The sequence below is a fragment of the Callithrix jacchus genome, chromosome 7, assembly GCF_049354715.1.
Source record: "Callithrix jacchus isolate 240 chromosome 7, calJac240_pri, whole genome shotgun sequence".
Classification (NCBI taxonomy): Eukaryota; Metazoa; Chordata; class Mammalia; order Primates; family Cebidae; genus Callithrix; species Callithrix jacchus.
The window spans coordinates 96,786,721-96,814,001 of NC_133508.1; the positions used below are offsets into that span (position 1 = coordinate 96,786,721).

General features: G+C 40.8%; 1 protein-coding gene across 20 annotated transcripts in view; it reads left to right on the forward strand.

Moving 5' to 3' along the window:
- FGGY (FGGY carbohydrate kinase domain containing) overlaps window positions 1-26,190 on the forward strand; it is a 439,267-nt gene extending 413,077 nt beyond the window's left edge. For 19 of the 20 annotated variants that reach the window (XR_008472954.2, XM_009001341.5, XM_002750883.5 and 16 more), the window contains 2 exons: window positions 21,490-21,551; window positions 25,969-26,190. Coding sequence is in view for 18 of the 20 variants with exons in the window: in XM_009001341.5 (XP_008999589.2) it covers window positions 21,490-21,551; window positions 25,969-26,050 (144 nt within the window). In the remaining 2 variants the exon portion in view is untranslated. Of the gene's footprint in view, window positions 1-21,489; window positions 21,552-25,968 lie in introns of those variants that run through there. The other variant, XM_078332001.1, reaches the window with a different exon arrangement.
- Window positions 26,191-27,281: the final 1,091 nt, after the last annotated feature.

A 27,281-nucleotide genomic window follows, 5' to 3' on the forward strand; every position in this document is an offset into this window, starting at 1 on the left:
GTTGCACAGTGAAAATGATATTATCTGGCTCAAACTTCTCATTTTGAGAAAGAGGAAACTGAGATCCAAAGGAAGGAAGCAACTTATTCAAAACAACAGAGCCCAGACTAAGATTAATACAGGGCTGGAGCCTCCTGATTTCCAGATCAGTTTTTCTTTTTCTTCCAGCACATCATGTGCCTATCTGTAATATAGTAACCAGAAGGAAGAAGACTGGATTCCCTGTGTCTTGTAAAAGCCAGAGCAAGTTCTTATTTGTAAACACAGCTGACATGGTGGTTTTCTTTGTTTGTTTTAAGTAAAAGGACTGGAAGTACAACCCAAAAATAAACTTTATGTTTCCAAACCAAGAAGCATCTACAACTTTTATTCCCTGCAGCCTCCTTTCTGCCCATTGTTCATCTTCCTTCCCTTCATTAACCACAGGCATCAGCTGATATTCAATGCTGAATGGTCTCTGCATTCTATGTTCTTTGTCACTCCCCTGCCCAGGCGGCATGTCACGTGCAGCAGCAGATTAGGAAGTACTGTCTTTAAATAGTAGCACTCAAGAGAATATTACAAGATCCTGTGTAGTGTTGGGGTGGAGATTGATGTAATAATTTTTAGAATAAAAATAACTCACATTTTTGGAGCTATTAGTTTGTCACTGGCATGAACTTCAGTGATTTGTATGCATTTTCTTTTTTAACTTTATAGGTATTATTTTTATTACTTCTCTTTTACAGATGAGTAAACTGAGGTACAAAGAGGTTAGTTAAGGCCTAAGCCATTCTGTTTTGTTTTTGTTTTGCTTTTGTTTTGTTTTGTGAGACAGAGTCTGTCTCTGTCATCCAGGCTGGAGTGCAGTGGCACTATCTCAGCTCACTGCAAACTCCACCTCCAAGGTTTAATCGATTCTCCTGACTCAGCCTCCCGAGTAGCTGGGATTACAGGCACCCACCACCACACCTGGCTAATTTTTGTATTTTTAGTAGAGCCAGGGTTTCACCTTGTTGGCAAGGCTTGAACCCCTGACCTCAGGTGATCTGCGTGCCTCAGCTTCCCAAAGTGTTGGGATTACAGGTGTGAGCTATTGCACCCGGCCAGCCCAAGCCATTCTGTTAGCTAGTGAAAGAGTCAAATTTCTAATCTAGGCAGTCTACAGCCTGTGATCCTAACTATTTGACATTTGATGATGAAAAATGTGTTGATCTGACAGGAAATACCAAAAAGTACAACTGAGAGAGATCCCAAAGTTGCTGTATACAGATATCCTTGATCCTCCCCCTGATTCATTCATTAATTCATTAATCCATTTGCTTATGTATTCTTTCATTCTTTCAACATGCATTTATTGTATGTTTGCATTATTTATATCAATTGCTGGGAGTAGAGAGAAAGTTAATGGCTTCTACCCTTTTTCATCTCATAGTCCAGTGGGGAGACATATAAGAAAACATTTATTCTACTGTGTGCTGAATGGTAAGACAGGAAAACCAGGGGGTTTGGGAATACGGAAGAGATTACAAACACATAAAGAGAGTTTCAAGGGGCACAGCAGTGATTTGCCTTGGACCTGTATTCCATACCTCTCCCTTTCTCCATCTGACCTCTGCTCTCTCCCTATCCTTCTGGCTTCTAGACCTTCTCTTACTTTGGTACCATCTTTGGCCTCCCTAACTCCTGGCTTCAGATTCAATGTCTTTGCTTGTCTTTTCCCTCCAGAATTTGGTTTGTAATGGATTCTGGCTTAACTGGAGGGATTCTGTATCATAAATCAGTCTAAGGTTAGTCCCAAAGTCTAGGCCAGAATCTCTAGGCTGCCAAAATGGCTCTCACTTAGAAGAATTGGAGACCCCAAAGCAGGGAACTTGAAAAGGAGGGATAGATGGATGGATGGATACCCTGCGTCTTAGGTTAGATCATTTACCTGCCTTAACCCAGAGCAGTTGGCCTAGTGACTATTCAACATTTGCAACTCAATCATTATTCATTATGTTAATATTGTCACACATTTTGATTATTTGCTGTCCATCTGGTTTCTGATTTGCTGGTCAAAGGATCATCACGGGAAGGAATTAACACTGAAGTAGGCAGTGCAAATTTCGAAAGTGTTCAGATCCTGAGAGGTTTCAGGATATTTCACTTTCTTGAGTTGCAGTCTCCTGTTGACCTGCTCCTTCCTAAGCAGAGTTTTTCCCTTTTATACAAAAGTAAAGATATCCTGGCTAAATGTTGTGGACTGGAAGTAGCTATTGAATTGGGCAGTTAAGAGAATATTGCAGATTCTTGTCAGTAAATGGCACAAAAGATGATGAACTCTAAGCTAGCTATGGGAGAAATTAGAGCCAGACAGAGAATATGAATTGAAAGAAAAGGAAGTGATGGAGATTCTGGAAGTTGCCTTAAGGTGCAGAAGGACATTTGATAAGAATGATAGAGTGCATGAGAGAATTGGACTGAAGGGCAATTGAAGTTAAAAAATGACTGTTAGTATATTGTAATTACTAATAGTATAGCAGTCTCAGGGTGGCTGTGGGAGTGAGTATTGAAGTGAAAAGGAGATGGTGGTCCTGGAGGTGGAAACATTTTGAAACAACCCTAACAGTGGAACATTGGATGGGTCTTATGAGCAGATTCTGAAGTTGTCCAATGATAAACCTCCAGATGGATAGGGAGGCTGTGATCTAGGAGCCTTAGTCTCATTTAACATAGGGACAGAATCAAGAGGCTGACAGTGACAGCAGTGAGATGCAGGGGAGACATGTGTCATTGTATCTCCATCAGTAGGTGGCATAAACCTCAGAGGAACAGGGTTTTTTGCCTTCAACTGGAGGAATACTTGTCTTGAAATGATAATGAGAAGGCCTGAGACAGTTATCACCTTCCCCAGCCCACCTGAAACATACACACGTGCCAACTCATACCTTTCAATAAAGTTTCTGGGAAAATAAAGTTTATTTTAGTTGATAGGTAAATAGTAATAATAACAATATCTGTACTTTTAAGCATTTATTCCATTCAATAAGCCTATAAAATAGGTGTTAAAACTTCCCTTTTTTTTAAGACAGCATGTCACTCAGTCACCCAAACTGGAGTGCAATGGCACAATCATGGCTCACTTCAGCCTCAGCCTCCCGGGCTCAAGGGATCCTCCCATCTCAGCCAGCCTCCTGAGTAGCTGGGCCTACAAGCACACACCACCACACCTGGCTAATTTTTATTTTATGTTTTTGTTGAGATAGGATTTCACTATTTTGCCCAGGCTGGTTTCAAACTCCTAGTCTCAAGTGATCCTCCCACTTCAGCCTCCCAAAGTGCTGGGATTACAGGTGTGAGTCACTGCACCCAGCCTAAAATTTCCATATTTAAAATGAGAAAATTGAGACTCAGGATGTTACATGGCAGAACTAGAGTTTGGATTATGATCCATATATCATTGAAATCTTTGTTTCACAACAAATAATTAAAAGTATAGGTTCCAAAGCTGTAAGTTCCCTTGTCTTTGAACTAGGAATATAAAGTAGGTAACGTGTTTAATAATATAGGGATAATATGGCTAGAGATAGAGTGCTAGGCCATGGTAAGTACTCAGTAAATATCAGTTGCTATCATAATTGTTGTTATTGAGTTATTATTATAATTATTTAGTTACAGCTCACTGCAGTACTATATACCCTGTCAGCCACATGTATCAGCAAGATCATTTTTTTCCAGCCAACAATAGATTATTAGATGAGTGATGGCTTGCAGTTTTCTAACCTATTATCTATCTGATGCTTTTAGCAAGAAGCTTGCCATTTTTACTTTTAGAAAACCTGTAAGAAGCAAGTCAAACTCATGTAGATGTGATGATACTTGCTCCCTATTCATGTTTGGATTCAACCCCTTTTGAGCCAGTCCATATATTAGGACCCCACCTCAGAATATCACAACAGAAGTTGATGGCCTTATCTAGTATAAAACCACTCCCCTGTTCTGTATTTGCCCATGACTGAATTGGAATGAAACTTTATCTGTTGGGAAAACACTGTGGGTATATTCTCTGCTGCAGCCGTGCGACCAAAACCCTAATAGAATGTACTGTTGGGAATAAGGAGTAACTTGTCAACTGAGAGTTAATCAGAAAACCACATGTGCACAAAACCAACAGATTGCAGAGCTGGCAAAGACTTTAGAGGTAATTTACTCCAACCCCCTCATTCTACTGATAAAGAAAGTGAGTCCCAGGGAAGGGAAGGGTCTTGCTCAAGGTCATACAGCTGGCAGTAATTTTGTTTGTTTCAATAATTAATATGAACAGTCTTTCTATACATCAGTGAATCCACCTTCCTGCCTTTGTAAGCACAATATAATGACCATAATTGAATTTGTCTTTGACAGTGAAGAAAGCAGGCTTTTAGGGTTTTACAGGGCCCCAAAGTCATCAGAAGAAGATAAATTGTCATGAACTAAAGCTGGAGATCTGTGAGCCTCTTAAGGAATGAGCCAGGTCTTATTCATGAGTTAAAGCAAGTTTTTCAAATCCCGGCTTAGCCATTTACTAACTTAAGCAAGTACTTAACCTCTCTGCACCTTTATTTTCTTATTGCAAATTTAGATAATAAGACCTTCCTCAGAGACTGTGAGGATCAAGTGAGGCAAGATGTATATACCAGTACGTGGCATAAAACAGGCATTCAATAAATTTGCACTTTCACCTTACATTTAACCAATGCCCTTCTAAAAGCTAGGGATATCTCAAAGAAAGGAAAGCCATGGACTCTGCTCTCATGGAGCCTAGATTCAGAAGGGAGAAGAGCAGAGGTGAGGACCACAGAGAATGAGGTAGACAATAAACAAATTATATAATTTCAGGTGATGATGTGCTTTCAAGGGTTATGAGGAAAAGAAAATGAAATGATGTCACAGATGTTTAGCAGAGTGCACTGCTTCTGCCAAGGGTGGCCAAGGGCAGTCTCAAGATGATGTTTGAAAAGACCTAAATCATGGAAAAAGCCAGACAGTCAAAGATCCTGGAGAAGACCATTCCTGAAAGAGGCAGAAAGGCTTTGGGCAGGAGCAAGATTGGAATGTTCAGTCAGCAGCAAGATGGCCGATGTGTTCCCAGCATGGCCAGCCCAGTAGGCAGGGCATGAGATGAGACTGGAGACATCGGCACAAACTCCATCTTGAAGTTCTAGCCCACCCTGTGAAATCTGAGTTATGTTCAAAAAGCAATGGAACCCTGTTGCAAGGATGTGTTAAAAAATAAATGTTGGTTTTTGTCCCTAGTTCCTGGCACACAGCTTCTAAAATTCTTGGAATCTCTAGAGTGATGTGTGTCTTTGTGTATGTTAATGAGATGACTGATGGCTGAGAGCCCTTCCATAGCACCAGGATGGGAGCTGGTCACCAGGAAGATCAAGGCATGATTAGAGTGTTAAACTTACAGCCCCTCCCCTGACCTTCCAGAATAAGAAAGGGGCTAGAGATCAAGTCAATCACCAATGGCCAGTGATTTACTCCATTATATCTAAGTAATGAAACCTTCATAAAAACCCCCAAATAATGGGATTTAGATAGCTTCTGGATTGGTGAACACATGGAGGTGTTGAGAGAAGCTCACTGCACCACTGCACCTCTCTCCTGTCATACCTTGCTCTATGCATCTTTTCCATTTGGCTATTTCTGAGTTGTATCCTTTATAATAAACTGGTAATAGTAAGTCAGCCATTGTCTTGAACTCCATGGGCCCATTCTAGCAAATTATCAAGCCTTGGGGGTAGAGTTTGTGGAAACGTCCAATATGCAATCAGCTGGTCGAAGTACAGGCGACTCAGGACTTATGACTGGCATCTGAAGTATGGGCAGTCTTGCTGGACTGAGCCCTGAAGCTGTGGGGTCTGACACCAACTACCTGGGGCTAGTGTCAGAATTGAATTGAATTGTAAGTCATGCAGTTGGTGACTGGAGAGTTGGAGAATTGGTTAGTGTGAGGAAAAACCCACACATTTGGTGTCAGGAGTGTTGCAGGTAAAACAGCCCAGAGATATCAAATCATTCATTGATTCATTTAACAAATAATTATAGATTACCTCTTCTGGCCAGGCCCAGTTCTTGGTGTGGTACATGAATCCAATAAAAACCCCTGGCTACATGAAGCTTGCATGCTAATGGGATAATAAATTGTAAGGTTTATGGAGCATTTACTATGTGCTGGCATTGTTCAAGTATTTTATCTCCAGTAACTCACATGCTTCTCATAGCAGCCCTATGAAAGATATACTCTTATCCCCATTTTCAGACTAGGCAATAGGCATGAAGAAATTAAGTAATTTGTCCATAATTATGCAGCTAGTGAATGCAAAAATCCAATTTCAAATTCTGAAATCTGTTATAATCAGTCTATTATTTTACTCACTGCATTATATTTTCTCTCTTTCTGAAAAATCACCCAGACTGGTTCTGATAGCTATAATGAAAACCAAAGTGGAACTCAAGAGGCCCATTAGGTCCGAGAATGAGATACTGGAATTTTCAACAACTGAGTAGATAGTATTATTCTCACTTAATAAATGGGAAAACAGAGGCTTGGTTTACACTTCTGATAAGTAGCAGAGCCTGGATCCAACCCCAAGCCAAACTGGGTTTTATCTCTAAAACCTAGTATCTTTCTGCTAATGTCTCCATTTCCTACAGAATTAGAAAGCTTCCATTCTTCCCTTTCTTTATGACCAAGAAACTAATTTGAGGTATGTTTTAGAGTCAAAATTAGAGAACTGAGCATCTAAAAATTTTGTTTTTGCTTGATAGGCATTTTTATAATTGAAAATAAATCAAAATATGAATTTACTGACATGCACTTTTGCTTTCTCATTTTATTTTTTCTTTTGCAAACTTTAAACTGAGATATAGTACACATAAAGTGAAATCCACAGATATTAAATGTACAGTCTGATGAAGTTTGATAAAGTATACACCCATATAGTCAATACTCTAAAGACATGTAAATGTGTGTAGATAGTGTAATTAAAATTATAAATGAGGTGCCAGTTTTCATCTCATGATTAATGATAAAGACCTCTCCCACTCTCTTTTCTCTCATCTCTTCCTGCTTCTCAATTGATATTTTTGTCTCCAGTTCTTGGGGGTTACACAGAATACCAGGTGCAAAAGATGACTGTGTCAAAAAGAAAAGAAAGCAAAATAAATAGAAGAACAACTAGCCATTTTTTAATGCTTGTTGAAGCAAAGTCACACTGATACATTTTCTGTTTTTCTATGGAGGGGTCATGTGCCTCAGCCCACACATTAGCATGTGAACTTGTTGTTCCAGTAAAATGAGTCAGAGTTCCTCAGGAAGACAGATTCCTGTATTTTAGAGCTATGTGTCAGCATCTGTGAAAAAAGGTACAGTGTGCTATACTGATGCATCTCACCAATACACACAGTCTTCTCATTCTAGGTGATCACACCTGCTAATAAGAGGCAGAAGTAGGATTTGAACTCCAGCCTAGGGCACTCAAGAATCAGGCTGTTTTCATGACAGGGAGAATGATATCACTGTGTGAATATAAGGTTTGCATGGCCTGGAGTCAGAACTGGGCTTGAATTCTGGCTTTATGACCTTAGGAAAATTACTTATATTCTCTCTATTTTCAGTTCCTTTATTCAGAAAAGAGGGATAGATGATTTGTGTCCTACAGTCATTTTGAGGGTTAAAAAGGTCATGTACTTAAAATAATTAGCACAGCACAGAGCACAAAGCTTAAACCAGTAATATGGCAATGGCAGTGGTAGTGGGCCACTAAGTCAATAGACACCACAGTGTTTTTGAACCATATACCCCATCCGTTAAAATAAATTTTGATTAGGCATCCATCCTCAGTACATGAAAACTTACTTATGAAAAAGCATGATATGCTATACTGTGTTCATACATTGTTTACTCTATAAAACAAGTGAAACGTAGCTGAACAAACGTATTTCCAATATGTTTATTTATCATGATGGCTTCTTGCTAATATTAGCAACGTGTAAAGGTACTCTATATGTCTATGACCAGGTGTGTTTTCAATACTTTTTAAATGATTTTTTATGATTTTCAATGATTTTGTATGTGCCTATGTGTCCAAATCTCAAACAATCTTTTGATAATTTTGATTTTCTTCCCAATTCTTATCTTATCTGACTAAGTCTTCTTTGTTTCTGTCTTACAATGTGAGGAGATAGTACTGAGTAAAAACATCACCATTTTCTTGTTTACTTGAATCTGAATGATGAACCGATGATCATTATCACCATCACTTGCAAACCATTGACTGAATCTTTTTTAGCTACTTGCCCATTTTGTGAGGGTTAGCTTAAATAAAACTAGTTAATACCTATTCATCACTAACCTGGAACATGCAAACGACAGCATGTAGCAATCCTGGAAGCTGAGGACATATAAGGGAGTGCCGTAGGGTCATCTCTGGAGTTGCAGAGCTCCCATTCTCTTCACAAGAACCTCACACATCTTATGTGACTCATGACTGACTGGTGTGTGGCCAAACTGATAAATTATCTAGTGACAATCCATATATTAAATGCTGGTAAAGTGTAATTAATTTCTTAAGACTAAAAAAAATCATATAAATGGCGCCTCCAGTATTTTCTTCTGGAATCTTAATGAGAATTCCCTGGAGTATATGGATGCCACTTAAGAAACACCACACGTTCTCACTCATAGGCAGGTGTTGAACAATGAGAACACATGGACACAGGGAGGGGAGCATCACACACTGTGGTCTGTTGGGAGGGAATAGGGGAGCGACAGTGAAGGGTAGGGAGGTTGGGGAGGGATAGCATGGGAAGAAATGCCAGATACAGGTGATGGGGGGATGGAGGCAGCAAACCACATTGCCATGTATGTACCTATGCAACAATCCTGCATGATCTGCTCATGCACCCTGGAACCTAAAGTGCAATAAAAAAAAAAAAAATATATATATATATATATATATATATATATATATATGAAAAAAAAAAGAAACACTGTCATCACTTTTTCCTTTGGCAACTCTGCAAACGCTAACCAAGCACCTGTAGGTGCTAGGACTGTGCTAGATGTTAGGCCTACAGTGAAGTGATTCCTGCCTTCTGGGAGTTTATATATAGCTTGTTTCCACCACATTGGGTTCTGCTTCATTCTCCCCTATAGATGGTGACTCTGGAATTGCCCAGCTTGCAGTACCCTGTGGTAACTTGGGCTAAACTACTTGACAGTTTCCCCCCAAAAGCCTTAAGGCCATTTTTCCCTTCCTCAGGAAAGGGGAGAAGGTACCAGATCCCCTGCTCCCAAAATTGCCAACATCACCACTCATGGAATCCACATCCTCTCCAAGGGTACTGAAGAGCTCGTTCCTTCCTTTAACCTGATTTCCCTGGTAACTCACTCCAGCATGGCCCACAGCCCTTTGGTAGCTCACAAGCCAGGCCATTACACATGAGAATGGGGTGTTTCCCTTGCCCATATGCAGGCCTGGCTATTGCCAGTGCTGCCACAAGAGACGTGGTGAGCAGTGTGTGCTGATTGGTATCTGGGCCTCGACACACCAGGGAAGGGTCAAAGCCATGAATGCAGTCTTTCATGGCCATGGTACAGGGCCCCTATTTTTTCCTACAGAAACCCTTCACTTGCTTTCAGAAGTGATGATCAAATGTGAACTTTCATGGTTTATTTATAGCTCTGCCTTATAGAGAGAAAGAAAAGAAGTGATTAAAATGCTATTTTACAAAATATTTTGTTTTTAAAAGCTTTCATTGTGTGGGCAAAAAGGATAAAGAAAAGTCACTGTATTCATTGTGCTGTCTAGACTCTCAAACAAAGAGGGTAGCGTGCTGCAAATTAAGATTGTCCAGCTCCTGCCTGCTGACATAAAGTATGAATTTGGAGGCCAACTTCAAATAAACCCTTTGGAACAGAAATATATTGTGGGGGTGACTATATTTAGCATGTGTCAGCATTTCCACAATAAATTCTTATTGTTATGTTGTGGTAATTTCCAGATTTACTGCAGCCAAGTGGGATCATGAGATTTCAGTTTTGTGTTAATTATTTGGAGAAATTGGAAAACTCAGCAGTGCTATTTCTGATGATAGCACTGATTCTCAGGATATTCTCCATATTGTTTCAAGGACTCATAAATGAGCCCTGCCTTCCAGGAGAGGGTAAGGTGAGCCCAAGTTATTTTGACTGCCTTTGTAAGCATAACTTTAAAAACATAATGCATTACATGTTTTCCCTACAAATATAAAATTAACATATGCCACTGTAGAAAATTTAGAAAACATAATAAGCAACTTGATAAGAAAAAAAAAAACTGTCACCCATGCTATCCAACCTGTTAACATTTAAATATATATTGATCCAACCTTTATTATGCATATATAACTTATTTTTAACAAGTTGTATAAAACAAACAAAAAATTATGTAGCACAAACGCAATTCTTGGGATGAAATAAAAAATTATAACTTTATTTTCTATTCTCATTATCCCTTTACATTTGTGTAGTAGAGCTAGTTTTTCCCTGCCCTGGTTAAAAATTCTAGTGGTTCCATCACCTTTTTAGATAAATATAAAGTCACTTAAATAATATAAACTTTCTGGTTCCTTTAAGTTGTGAGACATAGCCAAAATTCAGACATTCAAGTATCAAAGAATATGTAAAGGCAAAGGTAAAACGTTTCCCAGTTCTTCCAGCTAGAGTGTGGCAGAAATGAGAAGTAGTCCTAATCAGATTCCTCTTTCTTCTTCACTCACTTTCTCTCCAGCATACTAGCTTTTTTATTGCTCCTCTGAGATGGTTAGAGAGTAGAAGGGAAGAAAAGTTAAGAGTGTAGGAAAGTTCTTATCTGATCAGTACTGTCATAATAGGCTTCATGCTCTCTTAGCCTCATAGGTGTTTACAGCTAGCTCTGATTCTCATAAGCACATCATAGATTTTTGGGGAGACCTTCTGCCTCTGAAAACCTCTCACCTGAAATATTCTTGTCTTGGTTAACATGTCTCTATTCTCATAGGTTGCTTACTCTTAATTTCTCAGGAATCCTTATCCTTTTTTTTGTTTTGTTTTGTTTTGAGATTGAGTCTTGCTCTGTCATCCAGGCTGGAGTGCTGGAGTGCAGTGGATGCAATCTGCGCTCACTGCAACCTCTGCCTCCCAGGTTCAGGCAGTTCTTATGTCTCAGCCTTCCAAGTAGTTGGGACCACAGGCACATGCCACTATACTCAGCTAATATTGTTTATTTTTTTTTTTGAGATGGGGTTTCACTCTTGTTGCCCAGGCTGGAGTGCAATGGTACGATCTCGGCTTACTGCAACCTCCACCTCCTGGGTTCAGGCAATTCCCCTGCCTCAGCCTCCTGAGTAGCTTGGATTACAGGCATGCGCCACCGTGCCCAGCTAATTTTTTGTATTTTTAGTAGAGACGGGGTTTCACCATGTTGACCAGGATGGTCTCGATCTCTTGACCTCGTGATCCACTCACCTTGGCCTCCCAAAGTGCTGGGATTACAGGCATGAGCCACCGTGTCCGGCCCCTAATATATTTTTAGTAGAGATAGAGTTTTCACCATGTTGGCTAGGCTAGTCTCGAACTCCTGGCCTCAAGTGATCCACCCACCTTGACCTCCCAAAGTACCGGGATTAAACATGTGAACGACTGCACCCAGCTCAACATCAAGCTTCTTTATGGAGAATCCTCCACCTCGTTAGGCGGCCATGTTGGACAGGATCTAAGAAACCCTGGCAACTCTCTCACACGCGGGCCACTCGGGGTCTTCTATGAGAAACCTTTGCCTTTGGGATCTGGACAGACTCTGGCAGTGCTGTTTGATTCCAGGGTAACTTCTCCTTCACTTCTACACTGCAGCTGCCAGCCAGCCTGTCTCTTCTAGACAGGAGTCACACACAAGCCACCGTGTGCTACAACCTCAGGGACATGCAGCAGATTCTCTTGTGGTCTGTGTCCTCTTGACTCCTGAAGGGAGAGGCTCCCTTCATACTTCACCCTGGAAATAGCCTTGATAGACAATAAACCAACAGCTCTTTCTTAAAAATCCATCTCTGTCTGACCTTCCATGTGGATGAAAGATTTAAGAGTTTATTAATGGGTCGTCAGGCACCCTTCTTGCACATTCTTCAGGGTGGTCTGTTTCCAGTTCGCTTTGGTATCTTATATCTGTCATCTTTAAATCTCAGCCAAAACTTCCATTTTAACATTCTGTCACGTGTATTATCCTTAAGTTCATTCATTCCGTAGACATTCCCTGAGTGCATACGATATGCCAGATGCCGAGTTTGGCAGTGAAAATAATTATAACAATTCCTGCTTTAAGGAGCTCACAGTCTAGTTGGGGAGGCTGATCTGTTAACAAAAAAATATGGTGCCATGTCATAAACGTTATGATAGATGGAAGCACAAGTTGCTGCTGGAGCACATAACTCAATATAGGTGGGAGGCAGGCAGTGGGGATGAGTCAGAAAATAATCTCAGTAGAGCTGATACCTGAGCTAAGTTTAACATTTAAATCTGTACTTTTTGAGAAACAGCATAACCTCTTTTTAAACCATTGAAATCTCTCTTGCTGGTGTTTGCTTCTCAATTTATTTTTTAAAAAAGCAAAGGTAATGTGGAGAAAGGAAGGAAGAATTCCCTGATGTCTGCCATTTGTGTGCACATCTGTTGTAGTGGGAAGGCAAATAACATTTATGGAGTACCTTCTATAATAGAAGTTTCCTGGATCCCACCCATGAAGGCGATCCTGGAATGTTGTCTCAAGTCTGGTGCCAAAGCACAGCTAGGAGGAGCATTTCCCAAGGGCAGTTTCAAGATTCCGAGCTGGTGATAGAAGGCAAGGTCTTCACTAAAGCACAGCAGAGCACAACTCAAGGAAGAGACAAGAAGCACAAAACAAGAATGAGTGACACAGTTGATGATGAAGATTGCTCAGACCATCGCAACAATACCTGGGCTTGCTCTAAGGGAATCAAGACTTTGTCTATGAAGGAAAATGTTCTGGGTAAGCAGAGCTCTTAGAATAGCTCTGCTAGGGAAGCTGAGGCAGTGGATCACCTGAGGTCAGGAGTTTGAGACCAGCCTGATCAACATGGTGAAACCCCATCTCTACTAAATACAAAAAATTAGCTGGGTGTGATGGTGCATGCCTGTAGTCCCAGCTACTTGGGAAGCTGAGGTAGGAGAATCGCTTGAACCTGGGCAGAGATTGCATTGAGCCCAGATAGCGCCATTGCACTCCAGGTTGGGCAACAAGAGCGAAACTCTGTCTTAAAAAAAAAAAAATAGCCCCGCTAAGTGGAATGGCAGCAGCTTCACTAAGAGGTGTTTGACAGTTTGGCCCTTCACAAAATGACTCCAGACAGCCCTTTTAGTCTTTGTCTTTCTCCATGGTTTCCTTGTCAGTAATTTATCATCATTTAAAAATCTCCTCCCTACTTTAGGCTGCCATTTCTTTCTGCTGTCAGTATGTTGGCTACTCTTAGCATCTCTGGTCCCCAATCAGTACATTCAAATCCATTGAGACCTAGGAAGCCAGATGACTAGTTCAGAATGAACATGCCATCCTTGTGGAAGAGTCTGCAGAGCAACCTATCAGGAGTGGAAATTCGTGTAAGCTAGCAGCTGAAAGAATGATCAGGTTACCTAACCCTCAAATAACTATGGGAAGAAGTTTATCCACTTCTAGAGTAGTATTTATCACACTCTATTTTGATCACAGTAAATACCTTTTCCACTCTATGGTGAGCTCCTTGATGAAAGGCCCATGCAATCTTCCTCTCTGTATTCCATGTAGATTGAGTGTTATACTTGGCACATCAAAGGGACTCAATATGTTTTATGAGTATTCCAGGTATCAGGATTCACTAGTAAACAGACAAGTCCTTGCCCTGTGTAGTTTACATTCTGGTTAGGGGCAAGGAGTGGAGAAGGCAGATAATGAACACATATACCAGTAAATATTCAAAGAAGCAGAAGGAAATTAGTGGCATGCAAATCAGTCAGTCAGTTACAGTAAGGCGGCAAAGATAGTCAGGGAAACTTGGAAAGGTTTTGAAGATACCCAGGGGTTCTCATATTCTGTATGGTATGCAGCTTTTTAAATGTTTTTTCCTCCCCTACTAGTATGTGAGTTTCTCCAGTATAAAGAGTATGTTGTATGCAAATCTGTATCCCTAGCAGAGTGTCTGGTACATTATAAGTGATTAGTAAATGTGTAGAATAAGAAGCTGTACACGTGACCCCAGAATGACTGCATCCTTAACAAAAGGAATTCAGTAGCCATTTCTTTTTTTTTTTTTTTTTAATTTTTTATTGGATTTTAGGTTTTGGGGTACATGAGCAGAGCATGCAAGACAGTTGCGTAGGAACACACATGGCAGTGTGCTTTTCTTTCCTTCTCCCCTTCACCCACATTTGGCATTTCTCCCCAGGCTATCCCTCCCCACCTCCCCCTCCCACTGGCCCTCCCCTTTTCCCCCCAGTAGACCCCAGTGTTTAGTACTCCCCTTTCTGTGTCCATGTGTTCTCATTTTTCATCACCCACCTATGAGTGAGAATATGCGGTGTTTCATTTTCTGCTCTTGTGTCAGTTTGCTGAGGATGACGTTCTCCAGATTCATCCATGTCCCTACAAACGACACAAACTCATCATTTCTGATTGCTGCATAATATTCCATGGTGTATATGTGCCACATTTTTCCAATCCAGTCTATTATCAATGGGCATTTGGGTTGATTCCAGGTCTTTGCTATTGTAAACAGTGCTGCAATGAACATTCGTGTACATGTGTCCTTATAGTAGAATGATTTATCGTCTTTTGGATATATACCCAGTAATGGGATTGCTGGGTCAAATGAAATTTCTATTTCTAAGGCCTTGAGGAATCGCCACACTGTCTTCCACAATGGTTGAACTAATTTACACTCCCACCAACAGTGTAAAAGTGTTCCTTTTTCTCCACATCCTCTCCAGCATCTGTTGTCTCCACATTTTTTAATGATCGCCATTCTAACTGGCGTGAGATGGTATCTCAATGTGGTTTTGATTTGCATCTCTCTAATGACCAGTGATGATGAGCATTTTTTCATATGATTGTTGGCCTCATATATGTCTTCTTTCATAAAGTGTCTGTTCATATCCTTTGCCCACTTTTGAATGGGCTTGTTTGTTTTTTTCCTGTAAATCCATTTGAGTTCTTTGTAAATTCTGGATATCAGCCCTTTGTCAGATGGGTAAACTGCAAAAATTTTTTCCCATTCTGTTGGTTGCCAATCCACTCTAGTGACTGTTTCTTTTGCTGTGCAGAAGCTGTGGAGTTTCATTAGGTCCCATTTGTCTATTTTGGCTTTTGTTGCCAATGCTTTTGGTGTTTTGTTCATAAAGTCCTTGCCTACTCCTATGTCCTGGATAGTTTTGCCTAGATTTCCTTCTAGGGTTTTTATGGTGCCAGGTCTTATGTTTAACTCTTTAATCCATCTGGAGTTAATTTTAGTGTAAGGTGTCAGGAAGGGGTCCAGTTTCTGCTTTCTGCACATGGCTAGCCAGTTTTCCCAACACCATTTGTTAAACAGGGAATCCTTTCCCCCTTGCTTGTTTTTGTCAGGTTTATCAAAGATTGTATAGTTGTAGATATGTTGTGTTGCCTCCGGTGCCTCTGTTTTGTTCCATTGGTCTATATCTCTGTTTTGGTACCAGTACCATGCTGTTTTGATTACTGTAGCCTTGTAGTATAGTTTGAAATCCGGTAGTGTGATGCCCCCCGCTGTGTTCTTTTTGCTTAGAATTGACTTGGCTATGCGGGCTCTCTTTTGGTTCCATATGAAGTTCATGGTGGTTTTTTCCAGTTCTGTGAAGAAAGTCAATGGTAGCTTGATGGGGATAGCGTTGATTCTGTAAATTACTTTGGGCAGTATAGCCATTTTCACGATATTAATTCTTCCTAACCATGAACATGGAATGTTTCTCCATCTGTTTGTGTCGTCTCTGATTTCGTTGAGCAGTGGTTTGTAGTTCTCCTTGAAGAGGTCCCTTACGTTCCTTGTGAGTTGTATTCCAAGGTATTTTATTCTTTTTGTAGCAATTGTGAATGGCAGTTCGCTCTTGATTTGGCTTTCTTTAAGTCTGTTATTGGTGTAGACGAATGCTTGTGATTTTTGCACATTGATTTTATATCCTGAGACGTTGCTGAAGTTGCTTATCAGTTTCAGGAGTTTTTGGGCTGAGGCGATGGGGTCTTCTAGGTATACTATCATGTCGTCTGCAAATAGAGACAATTTGGCTTCCACCTTTCCTATTTGAATACCCTTTATTTCTTTTTCTTGCCTGATTGCTCTGGCTAGAACTTCCAGAACTATATTGAATAGGAGTGGTGAAAGAGGGCATCCTTGTCTAGTGCCAGATTTCAAAGGGAATGCTTCCAGTTTTTGCCCATTCAGTATGATATTGGCTGTTGGTTTGTCATAAATAGCTTTTATTACTTTGAGATACATTCCATCGATACCGAGTTTATTGAGGGTTTTTAGCATAAAGGGCTGTTGAATTTTGTCAAATGCCTTCTCTGCGTCAATTGAGATAATCATGTGGTTTTTGTTTTTGGTTCTGTTTATGTGGTGAATTACGTTGATAGACTTGCGTATGTTGAACCAGCCTTGCATCCCCGGGATGAATCCTACTTGATCATGGTGAATAAGTTTTTTGATTTGCTGTTGCATTTGGCTTGCCAATATTTTATTGAAGATTTTTGCATCTATGTTCATCATGGATATTGGCCTGAAGTTTTCTTTTCTTGTTGGGTCTCTGCCGGGTTTTGGTATCAGGATGATGTTGGTCTCGTAAAATGATTTGGGAAGGATTCCCTCTTTTTGGATTGTTTGAAATAGTTTTAGAAGGAATGGTACCAGCTCCTCTTTGTGTGTCTGGTGGAATTCGGCTGTGAACCCGTCTAGACCTGGGCTTTTTTTGTGTGGTAGGCTCTTAATTGCTGCCTTGACTTCTGACCTTGTTATTGGTCTATTCGTAGTTTCAGCTTCCTCCTGGTTTAGGCTTGGGAGGACACAGGAGTCCAGGAATTTATCCATTTCTTCCAGGTTTACTAGTTTATGTGCATAGAGTTGTTTGTAATATTCTCTGATGATGGTTTGAATTTCTGTGGAATCTGTGGTGATTTCCCCTTTATCATTTTTTATTGCATCTATTTGGTTGTTCTCTCTTTTCTTTTTAATCAATCTGGCTAGTGGTCTGTCTATTTTGTTGATCTTTTCAAAAAACCAGCTCTTGGATTTATTGATTTTTGAAGGGTTTTCGTATCTCAGTCTCCTTCAGTTCAGCTCTGATCTTAGTTATTTCTTGTCTTCTGCTGGGTTTTGAGTTTTTTTGATCTTGCTCCTCTAGCTCTTTCAATTTTGATGATAGGGTGTCAATTTTGGATCTCTCCATTCTCCTCATATGGGCACTTATTGCTATATATTTTCCTCTAGAGACTGCTTTAAATGTGTCCCAGAGGTTCTGGCATGTTGTATCTTCGTTCTCATTGGTTTCGAAGAACTTCTTTATTTCAGACTTCATTTCATTGTTTACCCAGTCAACATTCAAGAGCCAGTTGTTCAGTTTCCGTGAAGCTGTGCGGTTCTGAGTTGGTTTCTGTATTCTGAGTTCTAACTTGATTGCACTATGGTCTGAGAGGCTGTTTGTTATGATTTCAGTTGTTTTGCATTTGTTGAGCAGTGCTTTACTTCCAATTATGTGGTCAATTTTTGAGTAGGTGTGATGTGGTGCTGAGAAGAATGTATATTCTGTGGATTTGGGGTGGACAGTTTTGTAAATGTCTATCAGGTTTGCTTGCTCCAGGTCTGAGTTCAAGCTCTGGATATCCTTGTTGATTTTCTGTCTGGTTGATCTGTCTAATATTGACAGTGGAGTGTTAAAGTCTCCCACTATTATTGTGTGGGAGTCTAAGTCTCTTTGTAAGTCGTTAAGAACTTGCCTTATGTATCTGGGTGCTCCTGCATTGGGTCCATATATGTTTAGGATCGTTAGCTCTTCTTGTTTTATCGATCCTTTTACCAGTATGTAATGGCCTTCTTTGTCTCTTTCGATCTTTGTTGCTTTAAAGTCTATTTTATCAGAGATGAGAATTGCAACTCCTGCTTTTTTTTGCTCTCCATTTGCTTGGTAAATCTTCCTCCATCCCTTTATTTTGAGCCTTTGTGTATCCTTGCATGTGAGATGGGTTTCCTGGATACAGCACACTGATGGGTTTTGGATTTTTATCCAATTTGCCAGTCTGTGTCTTTTGATTGGTGCATTTAGTCCATTTACATTTAGGGTTAATATTGTTATGTGTGAATTTGATACTGCCGTTTTGATGCTAAGTGGCTGTTTTGCCTGTTAGTTGTTGTAGAATCTTCATTATGTTGATGCTCTTTAACTTTTAGTGTGATTTTGGAATGGCTGGTACTGGTTGTTCCTTTCTACGTGTAGTGCCTCTTTTAGGAGCTCCTGTAAAGCTGGCCTGGTGGTGACAAAATCTCTGAGTACTTGCTTGTTCGCAAAGGATTTTATTTTTCCTTCACTTCTGAAGCTCAGTTTGGCTGGATATGAAATTCTGGGTTGAAAGTTCTTTTCTTTAAGAATGTTGAATATTGGCCCCCACTCTCTTCTGGCTTGTAGTGTTTCTGCCGAGAGATCTGCTGTGAGTCTGATGGGCTTCCCTTTGTGGGTAACTTGACCTTTCTCTCTGGCTGCCCTTAGTATTTTCTCCTTTATTTCAACCTTGTTGAATCTGACGATTATGTGCCTTGGGGTTGCTCTTCTTGCAGAATATCTTCGTGGTGTTCTCTGTATTTCCTGCATTTGAGTGTTGGCCTGTCTTGCTAGGTGGGGGAAGTTTTCCTGGATGATGTCCTGAAGAGTATTTTCCAGCTTGGATTCATTCTCTTCATCCCCTTCTGGTACACCTATCAAACGTAGATTAGGTCTTTTCACATAGTCCCACATTTCTTGGAGACTTTGTTCATTCCTTTTTGTGCTTTTTTCTCTGATCTTGGTTTCTCGTTTTATTTCATTGAGTTGATCTTCGACTTCTGATATTCTTTCTTCTGCTTGGTCAATTCGGCTATTGAAACTTGTGCATGCTTCGCGAAGTTCTCGTATTGTGTTTTTCAGCTCCTTTAATTCATTCATATTCCTCTCTAAGTTATCCATTCTTGTTATCATTTCCTCATATCTTTTTTTAAGTTCCTTAGTTTCTTTCCATTGATTTAATACATGTTCTTTTAGCTCACAAAAGTTTCTCATTATCCACCTTCTGAAGTCTAATTCCGTCATTTCATCACAGTCATTCTCTGTCCAGCTTTGCTCCCTTGCTGGTGAGGAGTTTTGGTCCTTTCTAGGAGGCGAGGTGTTCTGGTTTCGGGTGTTTTCCTCCTTTTTTCGCTGGTTTCTTCCCATCTTTGTGGGTTTATCCACTTGTCGTCTGCATAGTTGCTGACTTTTCGATTGGGTCTCTGAGTGGACACCCAGATTGTTGATGATGAAGTATTTCTGTTACTTGGTTTTCCTTCTACCAGCCTAGCCCCTTCGCTGTACGACTGCTGAGGTCCACTCTAGGCCCTGCTTGTCTGGGGTGCACCTCTAGCAGCTGTGGCACAGTGAGGGATGCTACCCGTTTCTTTTTCTGCTATCTTTGTCCCAGGATGATGCCTGCCAAATGTCAGTCTTTTGGATATAGAGGGGTCAGGGAGCTGCTTGAGGAGACAGTCTGTACTTTTTTGGAGCTCAATTGCTGAGCTGTGAGCTCTGTTGTTCATTCAGGGCTGTTAGGCTGCTATGTTTGATTCTGCTGCAACAGAGCTCATTAAAAAAAAACCCTTTTTTTCTCAAATGCTCTGTGTTGGGGTGTTCGGGCTTTATTTTTCGATGTCCGATGAGGTGTCCTGCCCAGCTAGAAGGCAGACTAGCCACTGTTTGGCTGCCAAGGCTCCGCCCTGCTGTTGTGTGCTTCGCCCTGTTCCTGCAGGCTCTGCTGTGGTCTCCGCCACACCCTGCGGCGGAGTCTCCTCATTGTAGCGTGTTGCCTTAGCAACGGCAGGCTGCGTCAGCAGTGGGCATCTCAGTAGGGACGGGTTGCCTCGGCAACGGTTGGCTGCGTCAGCAGTGGGCGTGTATCTCAGTTGGGGCAGGTTGCCTCGGAAGTGGTGGACGCCCCTCCCCCACAGAGCGTCTCGGACCGTCTGCTCGGGATAGTTTGAAATCACGGTTTTGTTCGTCCCACTGGGTATCCCAAACGATCGGTCCCTGCAATCCCCTGGGCTGGCCTACTGTCCAAGTCTCGTTCAGTCTCAAGTCCAGCCCTCTCAAGTCTCAGGTTGCCGGTTCAACAGGGCACCCGGACAAACGCGCCCTGTGGGGATTGCTGGGTAGGGCCGGCCGCCGCCGCCCCGGCTGCTGGCTTCGCCAGGCAGACCTACTGCCTGGCGTCCCGTGTCTTTTTTATACTTGGGAGTTTCACCGTTCTGTGGGCAACAAAGATCAGTCTGGAAATGCAGCTCCGACTCACCGTTTGCGGATTCAACGAGAGCTCCAATCCTGGGTTGTTCTCACAGCGCCATCTTGAGTCCTCCCCTCCGTAGCCATTTCTAAGACTGTTCTATAGAGCTTTGTCATACTGTTGCTTGTAATCTTCCCTAGCCAGGTCTGTTGGACTCCAAAGTTTGAGTTCACTGCATTCTCCTTAACTTTCTTGTGACCTTAACAGCCTTAGGAGATTGCTTAAGGAAACCTTACCCTTCTGCTCATGGGAGCCAGCACAATCCCTGGGTAATCTTGATGCTGCACACACCATACCACATCTACACAGATGCTGTAACATGTCATCTGCCCTGAGTGTCCCATTGTAAAGAAAAGAATGTCCTGAAGTCACATTCCAGAACTCAGATCACTTAGACTCAGCCCAGAGGTCTCTGTATGTACTCACAACTTCAGAGATTGCTGGAAAAAGGAGCAGAAGCTGAACTGAAAAGGTCTTAAATATTTTATCCTCAGGTACAGGTGCAAAGTGAGTTTCATTGAGTGGTTGTTATCCTTAGATAAGTAGACAGTGTACTCAGTGGCTGGTTTTGTTCCCCTTCTGCCCTGTGTCCAGGTAGTGAGGAGGGGAAATAATTCTTCCCACTGACTCCTGGAGGCAGTCACAGAATGGCTTTGACTTCTGGGTTGTTTATGCCCCGAAGGCCTCGATACACAAGTATTTAGTAAGCCCAGGATGTGTGGTCATAGTTGAAACTTCAAATGTTCACTGTGTTTTATTCTTATTACCAGAGAAAAATAAGTTGGAAAAAAAAATGGACTAACCAAATATCTTAAAGGAAAGCAAATTCTAATTAGAATGTTTTGCCTGTGACAAGCCTCCTTTTGGATTTCACTTTCCAACTCAGCTGTCTGTGTTGTTTTCCATTTAACAGGAAGCAATGGCAAAAATGAGCAAAGTTGGGAAAGTTGTGTTCCCAAGACAACAAGATAAAAAGTAAGTGTGTATTTTTTATATATATGCAGTGCTAAGGAATCGAGACTATACATACACACAGGCAACTATAGATCTGGAATAAACTTATGTGGTCAGCTAATTTAGTCCTTCAATTTAGTGGTTAAGAAAATTAAGTTCCAGGGCGGTAACGTCACCTTCACCTACCTAAGATTGCAGAACTATGTAGAGCTAGAGCTGGGGATCAAATGTAAGTTTCTGGACTCTCAGACCAATGTTCTGTTTCCTAGGTAATTGGCAGCAAATCTTCTCTTCTCTGTTCTAAAGTAGGGATCTCTTACATCTCCATCAAGGGACCCAGTAGCATTTGCTCATTCTTTTACCCTTTGTATCAGTTGGCATCAAAGGATAAAAAAATTATATTGGTTAGTATTTTAATCCCAACTCAAAAAAATATTAATTGATGTAATCCTTGCTATATTCAAGGCATTATGCTGGGCTCCAGGCAGGTGTTACAGGGGAATAAAACACAATCTGATTTATGCACATAGATTATTTTAGAACAAAGGGATAAATTCCACAATTGAAGTATTGCCAGGTGACAAAGTAGTTCAAGGAAGGAAGGGATGAAACCCTGGAGGGAGGAGGTTAAGTCTAAGCTATAACTTGAAGCACTTGTAAGAAATTGGTAGACAGGCCTAAGCGGGAAAGAACATTCGTAGTAGAAGAAATGTGTAGTTATAAAAGTGGGAGCAGCATAGTACATTCTGGTTATGATAAACTTCTAATTCAAAAACACAAAAGTATGAGATGGGGAATGGCAGGAAGTAGGACTGGGGAAGGATAGAATTGGGGAGGGAGAGGTTTCATAAATACCTTGGAGGCCATGCCAAAGACCTCCAACCTCATCCTATAGGCAAAACAGAGATGCTGAATTCTAAGAAGTGGTGAGACCTGGTCAGATGCAGATCAGAAAGATCCCTCTTAGGGGATCCAGTACAGGGGGCTCAGGGTAGGAATAGAGAGACCAGATAGAAGGCTTTTTCAATAATCCAGACTAAAGATATAAAAGACCTCTATTAATTCACTGGTAGTGAGTTTGAAGGGGAAGAGGCCATTGTGGAGGTGCCTTTATAATTTTAGGGAAGTATTCAAGGTTAAGACCTAAAAGCAAATTCTGCCTAACATGATGAACAGGCAAAGGTGCAGATCCCACTGAAGCTGGCTCAGTATTTAACAGAGTTGGAAATGTCCATGGAAAAGCAATCCACTTTCTTCTCATTTCCTTCATCTCCACATAGAGTCAGGCTGCTAACCCTCCGAATATAAACCCTTCTCTAAATGCTACGGTCAAAGGTGCAGGGCTTGCATAGGGGAGCTCCATGCAGGGGAAGATGGAGAGATCTGAGTTCCCACTGGCAGTGGGAGCTATGGGCTGCTGTCCCTGTTTCTGTTCCCTGGAAGCAGCTGGAGCATCCCTCTTTTTGTGAAATTAGAAAGATTTTATTTCTCCGTCTCTTCCGTGACCCTCCCAAGACTTTTTAGGGATGTTTTTAAGTCCTTTCTGTAAACCCCACGTGTTCCTCTAGAAGAGAGTCCTTGGCTTCTTGCTGGCAGCTGGCAGCTGTTGTCTGTGAAGGAAGTGGCATACACGGTGCTATACTACCATCTTCAGGCAGCCCAGAGATTTGCAAGGCGACAGGAGAAGCCAGTTTCCTTCTGAGTCACTCATCTCATTGCTCACACTGTTAATGATGTGGGACATTTACTTAGACCTCTGCCACACAGAAGCAATGGACTGAGTTGAGGCAAATCTGGAAGAGAGGGGATTTGACTGATTTTAAAATTGACAATCACAGATTGTGTAATTTAGTAACTATAGTTTACTGAGTAAATGTTTAGGACGACCCCAAATCTCCTCATTATACCCAGTCCAAATTTATATGTGGCTCTGGAAGAGTCACTTAAAAGTGCTTTGAAAAATTTGGTGCTTTGAAAGATACTGTCAACAGACTAACAAGGCAACTCACAGAATGGGAGAAAATATTTGCATATCATACATCCAATAAGGGATTGATATCCAGAGTATATAAATGTATAAAGGACCCCTAAAACTCAACAATGACAAAAAAAGCAAAAACAACCCAATTCAAAAATGGGCAAAGAACTTGAATGGATATTTCTCCAAAGATCTGTAAATGACCAATAAGCATGTGATAGGGTACTCAGCATCACTATTAGGAAAATAAAAACTACAATGAGATACCACCTCACACCCATTAAGATGGCTACTATTTTAAAACAGAAAACAACAAATGTTGGCAAGGATGTGGAGAAGTTGGAACCTTTGTGCATAGTTGGTGAGAATACAAAATAGTACAGCTGCTGCAGAAAACAGTGTGGCCATTCTTCAAGAAATTAAAAATAGAATTAACATGTGATTCAGGAATTGTACTTCTGGGTATATACCCAAAAGAACTGGAGGTAGGGTATGGAAGAAGTATTTCTACAGTCATGCTCACAGCAACATTACTCATAGAGCAACCTAAGTGGTCATTGGTAGATGAACATAGAAACTAAGAATGACACATGCATACAATGGAATATTACTCAGCCTTAGGCAATTTCTGACATGCCACACATCAGTGAACCTTGAGGGTATTATTCTAAGTGAAATAAGATAACCACAAAGAGACAAATACTGTCCGGTTCTGCTTACGTAAAGAGTAAGGCCAGTGGACAAAGTTGCAGCAAAGTTGTCAGAATTAACATTGTAAATCTTCAAGTATAGAGGAAGGGGTGCTGACCTTAACTCCCTTCTAGCAATTTTGAGATTCTAAAGTCAAGAAATCCATCTCATGTAATGAAAGAATTGCTTACCGTTATGTTGTCATGGAACATCATTAGTAGGAGCAAATGATTTCTAAAATAATTCTACCATGAATAAATTTGAAAGCTCATAGAGTAGGTTTTAGTAGTACATACATGTAGCTATATTAATGATAATATTAAAAATTATCTAAAAATCCATAACTAGCATTTCTATTACTTGAGTCAGGTACTGTTCCAAATGCTTTTTGTATATTTCCACATTTAGTTCACACAACAGCTCTGCTGAAGTAGATCCCATAATTATCCCCATTTACAGGTGGAGAAATTTAGGGAGAAATAGATTAAGGAACATATCCAAAGTCACACAGCTAATATTGGGACACACTGAGATTTCAACCCAGGCTTCAGAGTTCACCTCCTAACCCGTGCTTGGCCCCATCACAACTCCTACATTACCAGAATGTTTACGATATAATAAACAGTGGGGAGGGAACTCCTATTAACATAACTATGTATGACAAGTAGAAGTCCCAGTGTATATCCAGGATTACACTTAAAACCGCTCTCCCCCAGTACACAACTTTGCACCAAAGTTCCATTATAAGGACTCTTTTTCAGAGCACCCCAGAATTGACCAAGACATGCTAAACTGGCTTTTTCATCCCCTCACTCCATGTCAGCTTCCCAACCAAGAGGAGTAAAGACAAAGTTGCAAGGCTACAAGTATAATTTGTCTCAGTTCCAATTATTCCTTTCAGGATTATGATGTTAGAGCAGCTTCAGCTATTCTGCTATCTGATTCATGGTTAATATCAGTTCTAACAGGCCTTACCGGAAGAGTCAGCCAGAGAGGACAGGGAGAGCAAGGGCCGCTATGCAATGCCTGGAAGGCCGAGCACAGCTCTAGAGAAGGCATTAGCCACATTTCCATGTGGTTTTACTCCTGGGTAGAGCAGTCACGGGGGAAACCTAGATGTGGAATCTGCAAAAGGGCAATTAAAATGTTCAGTCTCATCCTTTGTCAGGCTGTGATTTTATGCCAGTCGTCAAATCTGGGGCTAGTTATATAGGAAATATTTATTGAAGCTGGCAGTGTGAAAGGATCTCCATTAAGCCCAGGCCTTTTTGTATGTAGAGTAGAATCTTTGAAGTCAGACAGACATGAGTTTGAATTCCAGTTCTGCCTGTTTTTAACTGTACTACTTTGTATATGCCTCTCATTTAGAAATGTTCTTTTTCTTTTCTTTTGTTGAGACAGAGTCTCGTACTTTCACCCAGGCTGAAGTGAAGTGGCACCCTCTCCACTCACTGAAACTTTGGCTTCCTGGGTTCAAGCAATTCTTTTACCTCAGCCTCCTGAATAGCTGGGATTACAGGCGTCCCCCACCATTCCTGGCTAATTTTTGTATTTTTAGTAGAGATGGGATTTAAATCCTATTTCTAAAATGGAGATAATAAAACTTCAAGCAGGTTACATATAATAGGTCTGAAGCATGCTAATCCATTCCCCGGGATGCTGTAAGCGTTCAGAATCTAGGAGATACATTCCCATTCTTCTAAATCTACAGGGAAGCCATGTTGCAGTTTTGTCTTGAGATCATTCAACATATTTATGTTTCTCCCACAGATACTATGATAAGAAATATCAAGTATTCCTGAAGCTGGTTGAACACCAGATGGAGTATTTGGCGATCATGAATGACGACTGAATGGGGCTTGCAGGTGCTGATACCAGAAGGTTCTGTGCCATTGCATTAGAGACCTCTGTCATTTCATCTATGTTCAAGACCCTTGAGGTATTGCTTCATCTTTTCTCTATTGCCTTTTAATAAAGAAAACAAACGTGCAACCAGAATTCGAGTCTTCCATTTCAAAATACCACTATTATTTAGTTTCAGTTTCCATACAGGTACCATCATAGTAACAGAAGTTTCACATAGGGTCATAGGACCTCATGTGAGATTGGACCTTGGGGGCCATCCAATCCAGGGGAGGCTTGCACCTTTTTATTCAATTAAATGTCAGCTATTAAATGAAAAACTTACATTGCTTTAGGTAGGACATCTAATGTATATTTGACGTCTTTCATGGCATTTTCCCCTCCTTTGCAGGATCTAGTCACATACCACATTTATTTGCAGAATTGTCATTTTGCAATCACCATATTAAAGACAAGTATAGACAGGAATCCTCGATGGATCCAGGATGGAATTTTGAAGAGTAACAGGATATATGCATCGTCTTAAAATATGTCTTCAGCGTTTGTTTTTTAGTTAGAAGAGGAAAAAGAATGTTAAGTATATAGGGAAGAAACAGGACAACATCTTGATTAGGTGATCCAAATCAACTTCAGATGGGAAAATGGACATCATGTACCTCCAAATATGATAGCCTGAGGAAAGAAAACAGCATTACTTAGCTGGGAATGCAGAGTCTGAATCTAATCAGAAGCAAACATCAGACAAACCCAACATGGGGACCATTTTATATTTTAAGGGACTGTATATTTCAAAGATGTCTTTGTCATAATGACAAAGAAGGGCTGTGGAAAGTTTCCAGATTAAAGGAAACTGAAGAAACATGATGGCTACAAGCTTTTGATGTAGGCAAGCACTTGGAAAACTATAGCTGTTTTAGTTGATACCACAGCAAACACACAGACACACGCAGACATACACACACATACATATGTAAGCACTCATACATAATTCCAGACCCCAGAGTAACTACTAACATTGATTTGAGAGTGTCATAGCTCCAGAGTGTGGGTAGAGGACATGCTAAGACTTCAGCAAAAGACAGCAGGTAGAAAAGAAAAAGCCAGTATAATTCAGTAAACAGACATCCTCTGGAGTACTTTGTGCCAGATGTTGTATTAAGCACTGGTGAACAGGAATAAATAAGACATGGCTACTGCCTTCAGAAAGCTGTTTAATGAGA